We start from the raw sequence: 16,828 nt of genomic DNA, 5'->3' as shown, positions 1-16,828 counted from the left end.
CAGCTTAACCAACTGAGCCACCTAGGCGCCCCCAAACTTGGTACGTTATAATTGTGTAAAATCTTGGGCTTTTTTTTGTTGTTGTTGCAGGCACAAATCATCAGAAAACTGGTTTATCAATATTCCACCCAAAGAAAGATTTAACAAGGATTAATAGAAAGGAACTATGGAAGTTAGTTCACTACCTCATAAGATTAATCATTACCATTTGTGGACAACCTTACTAGGAATTTTCTTACAATGAGCTAAAATAAATGTTTGAGGCTCTTTTTCTGTATAAGATTTATTATTTCATGTAATTACCCTTCACACAATTAAGTCTTTAATTCTTTCTCATGTGTTCTCTAGGGCACATAGTGCCCCATTTTTCTAACCGTTTCACATGATTTTCTGAATCTCTACCATTGTAAATGCACTGTTTGTTAATGTCCCTCTTAATATGTGACTTCCAGATGAGAATTTGTTACTCTAGCCACAGATCACATCATTATAGAAGTATTGTAGATTGCATTTGATATAATTTATTTTTAATGTAGCCTAAAGATTTTATTATCAGATTGTAATGTACTTAACTAAAACTTTGAATTATTTTACTGGTCTCCCCTGTCCAGTGGGTGGAATGGTTGAAATTTTAAGTGAAAATGCATAGGGCTTGATCTTGTGGGATCAAGGTCTTATTTCAACATCTTTGCAATCCAAGATCATGCTTTTATTTTTTTAAAGATTTTATTTATTTATTTGACAGAGACACAGTGAGAGAGGGAACACAAGTAGGGGGAGTGGAGGAGGGAGAAGCAGGCCTCCCGCAGAGCAGGGAGCCCGATGGGGGGCTCTATCCCAGGACCCTGGGATCATGATCCACGCCAAAGGCAGATGCTCAACGACTGAGCCACCCAGGCGCCCCCAAGATCATGCTTTTAAAATAGCACTTTTGTTTTAGAAAACAAAACAAAACAGTTGCTTCTAGTGAAGGGCAGCATGGTATGTATCACTGAATGAATGTTCTGTTTACCTAACAGTTAAAAAAAAAACACAGCTTCTGATCCTACCACACCCTGTAAGTTATGCGTGACATTTTTTAGTCATTGCAACCTGGACTTTCTAAAAAAAAAAAATCTTTGTCTGTAATAATGTGGTATTGTTTGTACTTCTTAGGGTTCTTGGTTTTATTTATTTATTTGACAGAGACACAGTGAGAGAGGGAACACAAGTAGGGGGAGTGGAGGAGGGAGAAGCAGACCTCCTGCAGAGCAGGGAGCCCGATGGGGGGCTCTATCCCAGGACCCTGGGATCATGATCCAAGCCGAAGGCAGACGCTTAACGACTGAGCCACCCACGCGCCCCAACATTTTTTTGTTTTTTAAAGATTTTATTTGAGAGAGAGCATGCGCGAGCAGGGAGGGGCAGAGGAGGAGGGAGAAAGACTCTGAAGCAAACTCCATACTGAGTGCAGAGCCTGTTCTGGGGCTTGATCCCACAACCGTGAGATCATGACCCAAGCTGAAACCAGGAGTCTGACGCTTGACTGACTGAGCCACCCAGGTGCCTCTGTTTTGTTTGTTTGTTTGGTCATTGACAATGTAGTGGAATATCTCTTCCAGTTTTTAGTTTGGTGTAACAGCAACAGATAAGTCAGTACGTTCCTTAACCGTGATCTAGGCTCTTGATTCCCTGTGACCTTTTTTTTGGTTATTAAATGCATTTGGATACTACTTACTTTTTGCCTTAAATGGTCTTTCCTCAAGCTCTATCTGTGGTCGTTGTCACCTCAGTATTTTAAGTCTCAGCTTATATGTTACGTCATTAGGGAAGGCCTTTCTGATGCACCATTCTCCCCTCCTATCTTTATCACGTAACCTTGTTTTGTTTTTTTATATGACAGTTAATATTATCAGAAATTCTTCATACTTTTTCCCCCTGTGAGAACATACTTAATGAGAGCTACAGAGCCCATTGGTCTCTACTGCTGTATTGAATAATATCTAGTATGTACTCAAATATTTGTTAAGCCAGAAATTCTTTTTTTTCTTCCTAAAGATTTTATTTATTTATTCATTTGACAGAGAGAGTGCACGCGCAAACACACACGCACAAGTAGGCAGAGTGCCAGGGAGAGGGAGGAGGCTCCCTGCTGAACAGAGATTTCCAATGCAGGGCTCCATCCCAGGACTCTGGGATCATGATCTGAGCCAAAGGCAGACGCTTAACTGAGCCACCTAGGCACCCCAAAGCCAAATATTCTTGTTCATTTGAGGGAGAGGTCCATTTGGTTGGAACATAAGTAATTTTATTCCTAATTAATTGGAATTGCCTCTTTAAGATGTTTTTAGCATTCTGGGGGATAGGAAAAAATAATCTGTTTTTACAGGACCTTAAGGAACTGTAAGATGTCTGTGGGACAGTAAAAATTGGTCTTATTTAACTCCCTGCATTTTCTGGATGGGGAAAACTGAAACTGAAATAACTTAGCCAGGTACCACATAATCATGATTCAGTGGAAAGCGCATAGGCTTTGGAGTTGGGCTATAAATTGATTTCTCAGCTCATCCACTATGGGATTTAAGGCTCGTGTAGTCTGATAAAAGTGTTCATCTCTTCATCTATAAAATTGCAGTAAATTTTGGCAGAGTTGTTGAAGATTAAACCAAAGAATCTCAAGATCATACTTAGCCTAAAGTGTAAGAAAATATTATTTGTATTATTTTTAAAAAGCATTTAATAAACAAATGATTACTTACTGTGTGCTAAGCTCTTTTCTAGGTGTGAAGAGGTGAGCACAACTATTCAAATTCCCTCTCTTGTGCAACTTAAAGTCTAGTGAGGGACATAGAAAATAAACAGAAATTACCAGGTGGTCATAAGCTCTATGGGGAAAAGTAAAGCAGGGTGAGGGGTGGTGACGGGGCTGGTCATGTAGTTATGAAAGGAACTGAGAGAACAGCCCATGTGTAGATAACTGAAGCTTTCTAATTAGAATAAGTACAGACACTGGTAAATTTGAGAAACAGCAAGAAACTAATGGAGCTTGGAGGGCAACATCTAAAGTACCGAAATCAGACTTTTTATTTTTGTGTATTTATCTTTTTTTAAGTAAGCTCCACGCCCAGTGTGGAGCCAAATGCGAGGCTTGAACTCAAAACCCTGAGATCAAGACCTGAGCTGAGATCAAGAGCCAGATGCTTAACACACTGAGCCACCCCGTCTCCCCAGACTGTTTTTTTTAGGGAGTTGCCTTGTAGGCTATTGGAAAGAGTTTACAGTTGTATTAGAGAGATTTCAAGTTACATTTTTAGGGCATAAATAATGCATAGAAAAAGTGATATTTTCATAACTCCAGTTATAGAATTGTTGCATTATAACTTAAAAAAACAAAAACTCTGCATTGTTACTATATGTCATTTATGCTACTTGGTGTTTTGGTTTAGATATCGACCAAAGTACACACAGTTATTTATATGGAGTAATTAATTTCTTCTATTTTTTTTCTTGCCAGTGACTGTAGGAAACATTTAAAAAACATAATCATAAAATACTGGTCTCTCTGTTTCATTAATTCCTATAACTCTTATTCAGAATGAACAATTAATGTAATTTGGGATTTTGCCTGGAGATTTTTTTTTTAATCCTTCTTAATGGTGTCTACAAATTCATATTTTTGGTTTTTTTAGATTGTGAATCGGCACGGTCCTGAGGCAGACAGGCATTTATTACGCTGCCTATTTTCGCATGTGGATTTCAGTGGCGATGGTAAAAGCAGTGGCAAAGATTTTCATCAGGTATTGGGGCTTGCAGAGTTTATGTTTACTTGGATCTAGTTGTTTTAGTGAATTGCATTTTGGGCATTGTGTAGCAAAGGACACCTACAGAACATCCAGAGATAATTTTACCTGAATGGCTAAAAGGTGTTGGGACTTGTCCTTTTTTTTGCCCTTCCCTTCTCCTGCCTGGCTGCAGACCATTAATAGCTACCTAGGTCAGGCTTAGATTGCTGGGAATCAGACCTGCTTGCAGGAAGCAGGAATGTGGGGGAAGTCTTGCTTGACAAGGCAGAGAGGGGCTCTTTTTTCTAGAAAGAATTTCTTTGGCTTGATTTTCAGTCTGGTAATAGTTTGTTATTATATTGTTTCTTATAGTTATCTTGTCAAGGGAAACTATTCTGTAGAGGTGTAGGTGTTAACTTACTGCTAGTAGACTCTAAGTAGTTTAAATGGGATTTTTAAAGAGGTAATTTTGATAATGTATAGAAACAATATACAATTAGTGTTCTGAGCACCTCTACGTCTGTTTGTGAAGATGAATGTTAGTGCTAATGAAGATTCACTTTTTATTTTTAAAGACTCAGTTTCTGATTCAGGAGTGTGCGTCGCTGATCACAAAGCCAAATTTTATCTCGACGCTGTCCTATGCCATTGATAATCCATTGCACTATCAGAAGGTTGGTATTGCTTTTATCTTTAGTAGTCCTAAGAATGTGACTTCCTAAAAAGGCCTTAAACCTTGATCTCATAATGACAGGTCTTAATTTAAAAATTTTAGTAGTTACTTTGGGGTTTTTCAGTTTTCTACCAAAATCAAGACAGTTTGATAATAAGTAGAAACTTACTAAAACCAGATCATGTGAAGGCTTAAGATTGTCAGTTCACAGTTCTAGGACATGGGGTATTGTTTCTATCATGACTACAGAATTCTGTCACTTCTGTGTAGCACCATAATTGGGTGAATAGATATGTTTATAAAAATTCTTGAAAATTGTAATTTTTTTTTTTAAGTTCTTGTTTTAAAATAAAGTTTGGTTTGTTTCAGAGTTTAAAGCCTGCACCCCACTTATTTGCCCAACTGAGTAAAGTTCTCAAGTTAAGCAAAGTACAAGAGGTAAGTGATTTAATAAGAGAGATAGGCAAAATTGGAATTACAGTTACTTGACTCTTTCATCAATCTAACCCCTCTTGTTTCAGGTAATTTTTGGCCTTGCCCTCTTAAATTCTTCCAGCTCAGATCTCAGAGGTTTTGGTAAGTTCTTTTTTCTTAAAGATCCTGTAGTGAAGTTACTTCTTTAAAATCCACGAGTTTTTGAATCTTGAGGCTCCATAGATTAGATTTAGAGAGTAAGATAATCTAAGATTATTTTCTTTTGGCCTGTCTTATGAATGTATGTATGTATGGTAAAAACATTATAAAACTTACCTTCATAACCATATTTAAGTGTATAGTTTAGTAATGTTAACTGTATTCACATTGTGTAACAGATGTCTGAAACTTCTTCATTTTGCAAAACTGAAACACTATACCCACTGAACAACTCTCCATCCCCCCCGCCCCTGGCAATTGGCCTCTTATTTTATACCTGCCGACTACAGCTGTGAAAACGTTAGAGGGTGAGGGGTGAGTTGGTGATTGAGAATGATGGTCATCTGTGTTCTCATGGGACTTTTTACCTATTGTGGTGCAATAGTAACTTGTGGTTTTTGGTTTACCTGACTTCCAGCTGCCCAGTTTATCAAACAGAAGCTTCCTGATCTTCTGCGTTCTTACATTGACGCAGACGTCAGTGGAAATCAAGAAGGTGGCTTCCAAGATATAGCAATAGAGGTCCTACATCTCCTCCTCTCCCATCTCCTCTTTGGGCAGAAGGGAGCCTTTGGAGTTGGACAGGAACAAATAGACGCTTTTCTTAAGACGCTGCGCAGAGGTAAAGGAGTGTCTGTTGCCTACAAAAGATGATTTCTTTGGATGAACACAAACATAAGACAGAAGGATTTTAGAATACAAGTGAAGACCATGATTTACTTTTCTATACTTAAGTTGGTAATTTTTTAAGAGAGAGGGAATTTTGTGATAATCACTTTCACATAGGAAAGTGATTAAAGCCTCATGGGAAAGGAACATAACTTCAGTTATCTATAGATAACAATCTCAGTTAAGACTTGGTATGTTTTCATGTAGTCTTTTTTTCTCCTTTAGGGTGATGGAGACTACATTGTTGTGACATACCCTTTTTACTTTAAAAAAATTGGTCATTATTGATATGCCCACTCTACTTCTTGGGCTATTTGAATTGCTATGCTAAGATAACTCCTGGTGCTATTGTTGATATTCTTCTTTTCTCTGATCTTTGTTTTATAGAGAAGAGTAGTCTTTTTAAAACAAATCTTGGATTATACACTAACCACTATCCATTTTCACTGTTACTTTTTATAGTTGAATTAAAAAAATATTTTAAAAGATTTATTTATTTGAGAGAGAAAGAAAATGCACACCAGCTGGGGGGAAGGGCAGAGGGAGAGGGAGAGGAGTAGCAGACTCCCCACTGGGCTCAGGGGTCAGTTCCAGGACTCTGAGACCATGACTTGACATGAAAATAAGAGCTGTACACTTAACTGAGCGACCCAGATGCCCCTTAATTAATTAATTAATTTAATTAAAAAATTTTTATGTATTTAATTGACAGAGGGAGAGAGAGAGAGAGAGAGAACACAAGCAGGGGGAGTGGGAGAGGGAGAAGCAGGGTTCCCGCAGAGCAGGGAGCCCGATGCCAGTCTCGATCCCAGGACCCAGGGATCATGACCTGAGCCGAAGGCAGTTGCTTAACCAACTGAGGCACCCAGGCGCCCCAAGGTGCCCCTTAATTTAAAATTTTTTAAAGTTTATTTATTTAAGTAATCTCTACACCCAATGAGAGACTTGAACTCAAAATCCTAAGATCAAAAGTCCCATGCTGCGCCATTTGAGCCAGCCAGGTGCCCCTATATAGTTTAATTTTAAACTGCATTAACTTTCTCAGTGAAAATTTTTTTTCCTGTAATTGAAATAAATAGTGATATTCTAATTATCTCTGATGTCTTCTTTGTATGGGAACTGAGAGTCCTACTGTGAAAATTTGAGGTAACATATAGGATGTGAATTGGTCACTACGTATCAGTAAAAGATGGAAGATTTATACGATCTGAAGAGAAACCAGAGTATGGTCACTAGGTATTGGGATCCTAATACAAAAACTTACAAATATACCCAGGCAATTTTTGTGATGAGAAAACATTCGTATTTTGGAATTGGTGTTAAGGTCATAACTTGGGCTCGCTGGATTGGAAAAAACTGAAAAAAACTTTGAAAATGAACTTGTGGAAGATTCAGGTTTGGGGGGCTTTTAGAGAGAGTAAATGGGGATAGTTTGTTTTTAATCAGTATAGCAGTTGTAATCTTCTTTTTCTCCTTCAGATTTTCCCCAGGAACGCTGTCCCGTGGTGCTTGCACCACTTTTATACCCTGAAAAACGGGACATTCTAATGGACAGGATCCTGCCTGATTCCGGAGGGGTAGCTAAAACCATGATGGAGAGCTCCTTGGCTGATTTTATGCAGGAAGTTGGCTATGGCTTTTGTTCAAGGTTGGTAGTAAAACATATTAAAATTCTGATTACTCTTCGTGCCACATATGATGTAATTCTTTAAGGCCGGTTCCTAAGATTAGTTAATATGCCATCATCTTTGCCTCTGAGGAGTATTGCTTCTAAAGTTTTTGCTTCCAAATTTAATTTTCCACATACAGGCATGCCTCATTTTATATGCTTCATTTTATTGTGCTTTACAGATACTGCACTTTTTTCCCAAACTGAAGTTTGTGGCAACTCCATGTCAGGCAGGTCTGTTGGCACCATTTTTCCAACAGCATTTGCTTATTGCTTTGTGTCTTTGTGTCACATTTTGAAATTTCTCACAATATTTCAAACTTTTTCATTACTGTGTTTATTAATTAATGGTGATCTGTCATCAGTGATTACAACTCACTGAAAGTTCAGATGACGGCAGCAATTTTTAGTGAAAAAGTATTTTTAATTCAGGTATGTACATTTTGTTTAGACATAATGCTATTGCACATGCAGTAGACCTACAGTATAGTGTAAACATAACTTACAGCGGGAAATGAAAAAGTTCATTTGATTTGATTTATTGTGGTCGTCTGGAACTAACTAATCCCACAAAAATCTCCCAGGTATGCCTGTATTAGTTTTGGTTACAGGTATAAATATTCTGGTGGCTAAATTTTTATTTCCTTCTCCTCCCCTAGTTTCTTAAATTTAGAAATCAGAGGTTCCTAGTCCAGTTGCCAGGATAGACAGTTTTAGCTTTTGGGGGAGAGGGAGCATTGATGCAAGTGTTTATGGAAATTGTATCACTTCCTACCTGACGTGTTTAATTTTCTCTTCCCTCGCTGTACCCCACTGTGCCTTCATTTTCTACAACCTTCCTTTTCTCCTTAACATAGCTGCCTCTTGAATGTTTTTCTCTCTTGTTAGGGACACCAAAGGAAATACTTTCACCCTGTTAGTAGCACTTATGACTGTGATAAAGTGGATTATCAGTATTTTCTTGAGAGTTAAATAAGGGTATTAATGCGTTCTGCTTTGACTTTAAGTATAACTTTTAATGTTTTTCAAACTCTTCATAGAAACCCAGTTTCCAGTTATTTTTGAAAGTATATTTGTTGGGTGTGAATATGTGCCTGGCATAAAACTTTGTTTAGTTAAACTTTCACGGAGCAAAGTAGAAGAGTTAGGATACATTTCAAGGCTTTGTACATATCAGAATAATCAAACTCACCTTTAGTATCAGCATTTCATTTTATTTTAAAAAATATATATATATATATGTATAAGTGGGTGGAGGAGGGTCAGAGGGAGAGGGAGAGAGAGAATCTTAATTTCCACACTGGGCTCTGTGTCATGACCTTGAGATCATGTCGTGAGCCTAAATCAGGCGTCGATATTTAACCAACTCAGCCTCCTAGGTACCCTAAGTATCAGTATTTTAATTTTGATTCATATTGAGGATGGAGGAATTTAATTTTGTTTTTGTGAAAGATAATCATTACTCTTGGCCGAATTTTCTTCCATTGATCTTCTAAACTTTTTCCATTTTCTTTTTTTCCTCTAGTTTTATTGAGCAATAATTGATATGCATCACTGTACAAGTTCAAGCATATAGCATGATGGTTTGATTTATATATATGGTTTGATTTATATATATTATGAAGTGATTGCCATAAGTGATTAGGTTAATATCCATCTTGTATAGATACAGTGAAAAGGAAAAGTCTTCCCATATTCTTAGTTAAGTAGGTTCTTTTTATATTCCTAGCTATATAAAATAACATGGAATGAAGCTTATATTAGTAAAAATCGAAGGATTTAACCTTGGTATTGAAGGTGGTAGCGTTTTCCTGAGGTTTAATTTCTGTTTCAGTATTGAAGAATGTCGCAATATAATCATGCAGTTTGGTGTTCGGGAGGTCACAGCTGCCCAGGTTGCCAGGGTTTTGGGGATGATGGCTCGAACTCATTCAGGATTGACAGATGGAATTCCATTACAGGTAAATATAGAAATCAGCTATTTTACAATGTGAATTAATATCTTGGACCTCCTTTATTTTATTTATTAAATTACAGTATGATTGATTGATCTACCAACCATAGCTGAACACATTAAGTATTTGGGTTTGTTTAATTCAAATTTTCCTTGTACAGAGTATCTCTGCTCCTGGCAGTGGGATCTGGAGTGACGGAAAAGATAAAAGTGATGGAGCACAGGCACACACATGGAATGTAGAAGTCTTGATTGATGTTCTCAAGGAACTGGTGAGTACATGGAATCGTGATTTTATATTCATGATGTTAATACGATAGAGCCTGAAGAAAGCAAATTTTAATAAATAGAATGCTCAGCTGAATGAGAGCAGCAATGTTTTGGGGTTCCCGACTTCATTGGCTCTAAAATAATGAACTTTACAAGGTGATTATGTTCTGGAGACAGTTCATAATCAAATACCAGTTTTGTTCATTAGGAGTTGTTGCTGTACAATTCTGAGTGGCACTGCTGAGGTGATTTGGTGGAATCCTGGTGTGTCGTTATTTTGGAGGAACAAATTTAGTGCACAGTAATGATTTTTTAAAGAATTATTGAGAAAGGCCTTCTGAATATTTTATGGAAAGTGCAACAAAAATTCTGCTATCTTGTTTATGGTGGATAAGGATAATAAAATGCATACTTCTTACTACTTCCACTTCTGAAATATCCACAAACTAAATAATTTGCCCCCAGATAAACAAAGTACCTCTCCTAAAATGTTAAAATGCTTAAATAAAACATATAGGAATGAAACCTTGAGAATTTAAAAGGGAGTGATAAAGTGTAGTCAGTGGGAGAATAGTGGATTCAGGATATATGTAATATCTTCAGTCTCATCCATAAAATGGCAAGGAACAAAATGCAACTTTGAAGACTATGTATATATATGTATACAATAATACTCTTTGTAAGGTGTCAGGACATTTATCCTAATTCTCATTTTTAGTTTTCTGTGTTTGTAATTTATAGGTATAATTGGGTTACAGTTGTCTATATGACATTCTTATTAACTACATCACGGGTTTTTAAATTTTTCTTGATAGTGGATGGATTTATAGTAGTCAAAATTTATTCTCCTTTATTAATAGGCAAAAATAATACTTGATCTTGGCAGAAAATTTGGAAATGGGAAATAAAGTTTCATTACGTATGGATACCACTTAATGTTTTGATTTTATCTTGTGGTGGTCATGCAAAAGTAAAAATACGCCCTCTTCACTTAGTAGTTCCATCATTGTACTTTATTGCCTTACTGAAAATAATCTCTTTTTAAAAATTGCAGACAAGAACAGTATTTCATGTTACCTCAACCTATTTTCTGTTTTCAGAGAGTGCAAAAGGCTATAAAACTGAGAGCCTGCACTGTGAGTTTGAACAATTGAGTTAGTAACCTCTTTTCTTCCTTCCTTCATTTTCTTCTCATATATTAGAGTTTTCTGTACATTTTTTTGTAGGCAGGGAGCAGAAAACAGTTTGATTTTGGCTGAACAATTTGTTTCTCCATTGCCCACCAAAGATGAGAGGAAGAGACCACAGGGGATTCTTACAGTCTTAGCAAACTTACCTGTGGATTTACTAAATTCGTCTCTATGATAATGCTATTTAATAGTACGTTATTGGTTCTGTTCTGTTACAGTCAGTCCTTAAAACAAATTTTAGAAAGAAAAAGAAAACTTACTTTCTGAATGTTGTTACCTTAGAGTGAATACTTCTTTTGAAGTTTGTTCTTTGTACCCTTGCTTTGTGAAGCAAGCATTAATGTGTTCATGGCTTGCAAGGAGTCACCTTAGAGCAAAACTAAACTGTCCATGATGCTTTGAGGAATTTTAAGTACAGGGACGCCTGGGTGGCTCAGTCGTTAATCATCTGTCTTCGGCTTGGGTCATGATCCCGGGGTCGTGGGATCAAGCCCCGCGTCGGGCTCCCTGCTCAGCTGGAAGCCTGCTTCTCCCTCTCCCTCTGCCTGCTGTTCCCCTTGCTTATGCTCACTCTCTCTGTCCAATAAATAAGTAAAATCTTAAAAAAAAAAAGGGAGTTTTAAGTATATAGTGTGGAAAGCCTTTTTCTTTTCAAGCATAAAATAAACTTTAGTACTTTGTGCAGGGTTTGGTAAATTATATTCTATAAACTTGTTTCCTTTGCTTTATGTTTTCTTAAGGAATCTCATACTGCTTTTTTGAATACCTTTTCATAGAACATTTTTTTAATGGAATTTTCATTTTGACATGAAGAATTTAGACCACTTTTCCTGATGCATACAATTGGTATACTTTGTAGGGGAGATCTTTAGGTAATTAAGAATGGTATTTGGGGGTGCCTGGGTGGCTCAGCGTATTAAGTGTCTGACTTGATTTTGACTCCCATCGTGATCTCGGGTTTGTGAGATGGAGCTCTATGTCAGGCTCTGTGCTCAGCATGGAGTCTGCTTGAGATTCTCTCTCCCCCTCTCCCTGCCCTTCCCCCACACGCGAGTGCATGTGTTCTCTATCTCTCTCTCAATAAATCAGATCAGAAAGGTATTTGGAATAATTGATTTATCTTTGCAACTTTGTTCCAAGTTAGTAGAATATTGGTGTAAAAACAAAGAGGCACTAATTGAAAAGAGTTTTACCAAACTGGGATGGGATGGATTGTTGGACTAAGTATGGACGAGAGAGTTCCACATTATACACTCCCATGGCCAGAAGTATGTCATTAACTAAAAGGTTGGGGTGCCTTGCTAGTAGAACCAGTTTATTTTAAATATTAAGAATTACTTTTTTAGTCTCTAGAAATTCCAGACTATGATTATTTTGAGTTTATAATTAGAACATTTTAATTTAATTTCAGATTTAGTTTGGCTCTTTGGATAAAGCATAGAAATGTGTACAATTTTTATTAGATTTTGAAATGTTTTCCTGTTTCAGAACCCGAGTTTGAATTTCAAGGAAGTAACTTATGAACTGGACCATCCTGGATTTCAAATTCGTGATAGTAAAGGACTTCATAATGTGGTTTATGGCATTCAGAGGGGTCTAGGTATGGAAGTGTTCCCAGTAGACCTCATATATAGACCCTGGAAACATGCAGAAGGCCAGGTAAGTGAATGGTGTTTAACTGTAGAAGGGGAAGCAAATAATGACATTTCTTATATAGTGCCATCTATCCATTGATTAAAGTATTCTTTTAACATAGAATTTGTTTTGGACAGTGCAGAGTAGTACAGACCATCAGTATTTTGAAAAGAATATCATCATAGTTTAGTACAGTAAGAGTCAAAGTATAGCAAACCATTTTCCGAACTGTGTGTCTCCAAGACCATTTTATCTCATACCTTTCATGTGTTTGAATTGTCTGTGGTTTTGAAGAGCACATAATTAAGATTTAAAACAGAATTTGTCATTCTTACAAGATTGAGATTAGCCTAATGAAAATGTTTCAGATTTTTATAGCATTTGCAGTCATTTATGGTAGTAAGGACTTTTTTCTCTTGTCTCAGCTCTCCTTCATTCAGCATTCCCTTATAAATCCAGAGATCTTCTGTTTTGCTGACTATCCCTGTCATACGGTTGCCACTGATATTCTCAAAGCACCACCAGAGGATGACAATCGAGAAATTGCCACATGGTAAAGACTCTCCTGTAGCTTTTCTTGCAAGGGTTACTTTTGCTTTTTTTGCAATACAAAATTAATAGCGAGCAACTACATAGTTAAAAGATTTTACTGAAACGGTATTTTTAGTGAGCCTTCTTAAACTAAATTTTTATAGAAGGATGTTGCTGGATAAAAGTCTATTTTTAGTTTCCTTATCACTAGATAGTTAACGTTTTTCCTAAGGTCTGCCAGTGGGTATTCTCTGAACTGTCAAATGTTGGAAGGAGGTTTTTACTTCTCCCATAGTTTAGATCCTTTTCTTATGTCTACAGATACGCTTGCTCTCTTTTCTTTGTAAGTAGCTCAAGATGGCCAACCCATCAGTTCTAATCTGTTCAGCTAAATTACCTAGTTTATTTGAGTTCCAATTCCTAATTTCTGAGGGAGAATCTGACTCTGGCCCAGTACGTTTCTCCTGGAACTCAAGTCACTTCTCTATAGGAATGTGAGGTAAGGATGGTGAAAGTATTTCCATTACTGTTGACACACACAGACACACATAGCATGCGTGTGCACGCGCACGGGAGGGAGTAACATGGGCTGGATTGCTCCCCAAAGGTAACTACTTTTTTCTTTTTTTCTAACTGGTTTTCTGAGGCCCTTTTCCAACACGGAACAGATGATTGAATTTTGGGGGCTGTGGGTTGGATTTTTAGGGCAATTTAAAGCCCTTTAGATATTGCCAGATCTTCTAAAGCAAGAGATGGTAAATCTCCTGTAACGGGTTAGTTAATATCTGGCTTCTCTGGCCAGATGGTCTCTGTAGCAACTGCTTAACTGTTGTTGCACAATATAAATATGGGTATAGTTCTTTCAACAAAACATTTACTGAAACAGGCAGTAGGTAGGATTGGTCCTGTGGATGTAGTTTGCTGATCCCTGTTCTGAAAGTTTGACTCCCACGCAGTAGTTAGTTCTAAAGTTCGTCCTTTTTGCAGGTGCTAGCAACATTGGATATGCAAGTTGGTTGATATTTTTTCCCCTCCTGTCAAGTCTAATGTATATAGCAGTATTTTCTTTTATAAAATTGAAATGTCATAGCACATTTAACAATTCCTTAACATAGCTGTACATTCAAGTTTGTCTCAAAAATGTCTAACAGTTTGTATGATGAAGAGTCCAGACAGGGTTCACATAGTTTCTTTTATTCTGTAAATCTTCCTTTTCTCATTCTCTTTTTTGAAATACAATTTTTGCCATTGATTTGATAAAATAATAGGATCTTTTATCCTTTAAACTACCCCGTGGTATGGGGTATATGTTTCCTCATGGCATTTAATTTGATCTCTGTCCCCATAGTTTTCATGGACTAAGGGTAGAGTAAGTTCTTGAGATTTGATTAAAGTCAACCACATTCAGCTTATTGGGACAAGAATAATGCATAGGGGATGTTGTGGACTTCTGAACTTGCTTGAAATCAGGAAGCACTTAACGTAGACCTTGGCATTACCAAAGTAAGTGTTCAGGCTACATTTTTGTGTAGAATTTTTTTGTGTGTATAAATTAGGTCTATGTTTATATTTTGGATTTTTGACCATTCCTAAATAAAGTCTGTGATGGTGTTTCTATTTTTTATACCAGTCACAAAAATCTTTGATGATCTCTCCTTGGTAAGGAGGATCCATGATTATAAAAGTGGTCTGTGGTGTCCCCTCTTTCATCACTTACTGTCAACTTTGAACTGCCTTTGAAATTAGTCTGAAAGTATACCAGCATATAATTTTGATATGAACACCCCTAATTTAAACATTTTTCAAATTGACAACTCAGTTTTATTGTGATAGCTGGTATCACTTATTTGGAAAATAGATTTTTGTATATTTAGGTTTTCATTGACAGAGTATCTTATTTCCATTCTTGTTAGGAAGAGCTTGGATTTGATTGAATCTCTGCTGAGGCTTGCAGAGGTGGGGCAATATGAACAAGTCAAACAGCTCTTCAGCTTCCCTATTAAACACTGTCCAGACATGCTGGTATTGGCCTTACTACAAATCAACACCTCTTGGCACACCTTGCGCCATGAGCTCATCTCCACTCTGATGCCAATTTTCCTCGGAAACCATCCTAACTCTGCTATTATTTTGCACTATGCATGGCATGGGCAGGTAAGACATGAACATTTTTTTCTCTTAGTAACTGACATTCTTTGGAGGATGTTCAACTAAATTGTCAGTCTTCAATTATGACACTTGAGAAAAGTGGCACTTCCATAAAGCTTATTTTATCTTTTTAGTATCATGTGAATGTTAAAGTCTAAAACTTCAAAGAAAAAGAGGGAAGAGGCAAAAAAATAATAAATAATTCAGTATTATGAAAGCTCTGTACTACTAGGGCACCAGTAGTATGCTTTTGATAACAGTAAGGAACTTAATTATTTATCATGGAACCAAAAGGTACTCATGTCACTTTTTAACAGTAAATGGGGGAAGATTATAAATCAATTTAATTGACATTATTTTCTCTTTTATCCATACCCAGCATCTAAATTTTGTTTCTACTGAAATGCCTTTTAAGCCCTGTGCTTTCCCTCCCTAAGTTTGTAGAATTTATTTAACCTGTAAATATTTTTTTGTGGGGGCGCTTGGGTGGCTCAGTTGCTAAGTGTCTGTCTTCAGCTCAGGTCATGATCCCACCCTGCTCTGCGGGAAGCCTGCTTCTGCCACTCCCACTCCCTCTGCTTGTGTTCCCTCTCTCTCTGTGTGTCTCTATCAAATAAATAAAATCTTTAATGTATATATATATATGCACACACACATATACATATATATATATATATTTGTGCATTGAATTTTTTCCCCTAATGGCCTGTTGTAATTTTTTTTTTAAAGATTTTATTTATTTGAGAGAGAATGAGATAGCGTGAGGGGGGGAGGGTCAGAGGGAGAAGCAGACTCCCCGCACGGCAGGGAGCCAGATGCAGGACTCGATCCCCAGATTCTAGGATCATGACCTGAGCTGAAGGCAGTCGCTTAACCAACTGAGCCACCCAGGTGCCCCGGCCTATTGTATTTTTAATAATGACAAATGCAGAAGCTTTAGAAAAAGCAGTTATCAAGCACTACATCAGGTGCCCACGCTTTTTTAAAGATTTATTTGTTTAATTGGGAGAGAGTAGGGGAAGGAGCAGAGGGAGACAGTCTCCAAGCAGACTCCCCACTGAGCGTGGAGCCCGACACAGGGCTCAGTCTCACAGAGCTCAGTCTCATGACCGTGAGATTGTTTACCTGAGCTGAAACCAAGAGTCAGATGCTTAAACCAACTGAGCCACCCAGGCTCCCTTCAGGTACCTTTTTTGGCTATTTTTTTTCTTTAATCATTTTTATTTTCAGTAGTTTTATACAGGCACTTTAAAAGTTTTGTTAAGATTCTGATACATATATATATATATATTTTTTAAAGATTTTATTTATTTGACAGAGACACAGCGAGAGAGGGAACACAAGCAGGGGGAGTGGGAGAGGGAGAAGCAGGCTTCCCGCTGAGCAGGGAGCCTGACGCAGGGCTCGATCCCAGGACCCTGGGATCATGACCTGAGCTGAAGGCAGACGCTTAACGACTGAGCCACCCAGGTGCTCCTGGAAAGAGAGATTTAAAACTGTTTTGATTGACTGATGGCATGATTATCTACAAAGAAAATTCAGGGGAATGTAGCAAGATTTGCAGAATGCAAGATTACTATGTACGAATCAGTTGTATTTATGCACAACGTGAGATTGAAATTTTAAAAATATCATTTAAATTAGCATAAAGTCTCTCTTTGCTCAGATTGACCCAGAATTTTTACTTAAAAGTTT

General features: G+C 37.3%; 1 protein-coding gene across 6 annotated transcripts in view; it reads left to right on the top strand.

The window, feature by feature from the left end:
- CNOT1 (CCR4-NOT transcription complex subunit 1) overlaps positions 1-16,828 on the top strand; it is a 114,001-nt gene that overhangs the window by 42,686 nt on the left and 54,487 nt on the right. For all 6 annotated transcript variants that reach the window (XM_028095911.2, XM_028095889.2, XM_028095917.2 and 3 more), the window contains exons 3-13: positions 3,669-3,776; positions 4,337-4,435; positions 4,804-4,872; positions 4,956-5,010; positions 5,486-5,689; positions 7,216-7,384; positions 9,240-9,366; positions 9,521-9,631; positions 12,308-12,478; positions 12,880-13,007; positions 14,899-15,139. In XM_028095911.2, the coding sequence (XP_027951712.1) occupies positions 3,669-3,776; positions 4,337-4,435; positions 4,804-4,872; positions 4,956-5,010; positions 5,486-5,689; positions 7,216-7,384; positions 9,240-9,366; positions 9,521-9,631; positions 12,308-12,478; positions 12,880-13,007; positions 14,899-15,139 (1,482 nt within the window). The remainder of the gene's footprint in view (positions 1-3,668; positions 3,777-4,336; positions 4,436-4,803; positions 4,873-4,955; positions 5,011-5,485; positions 5,690-7,215; positions 7,385-9,239; positions 9,367-9,520; positions 9,632-12,307; positions 12,479-12,879; positions 13,008-14,898; positions 15,140-16,828) is intronic.

Source organism: Eumetopias jubatus, unplaced genomic scaffold (assembly GCF_037043125.1).
Source record: "Eumetopias jubatus isolate StellerSeaLion01/CBP00866 unplaced genomic scaffold, mEumJub1_p1.0 scaffold_10, whole genome shotgun sequence".
Classification (NCBI taxonomy): domain Eukaryota; kingdom Metazoa; phylum Chordata; class Mammalia; order Carnivora; family Otariidae; genus Eumetopias; species Eumetopias jubatus.
This window is presented reverse-complemented; position numbering and strand designations above follow the sequence as displayed.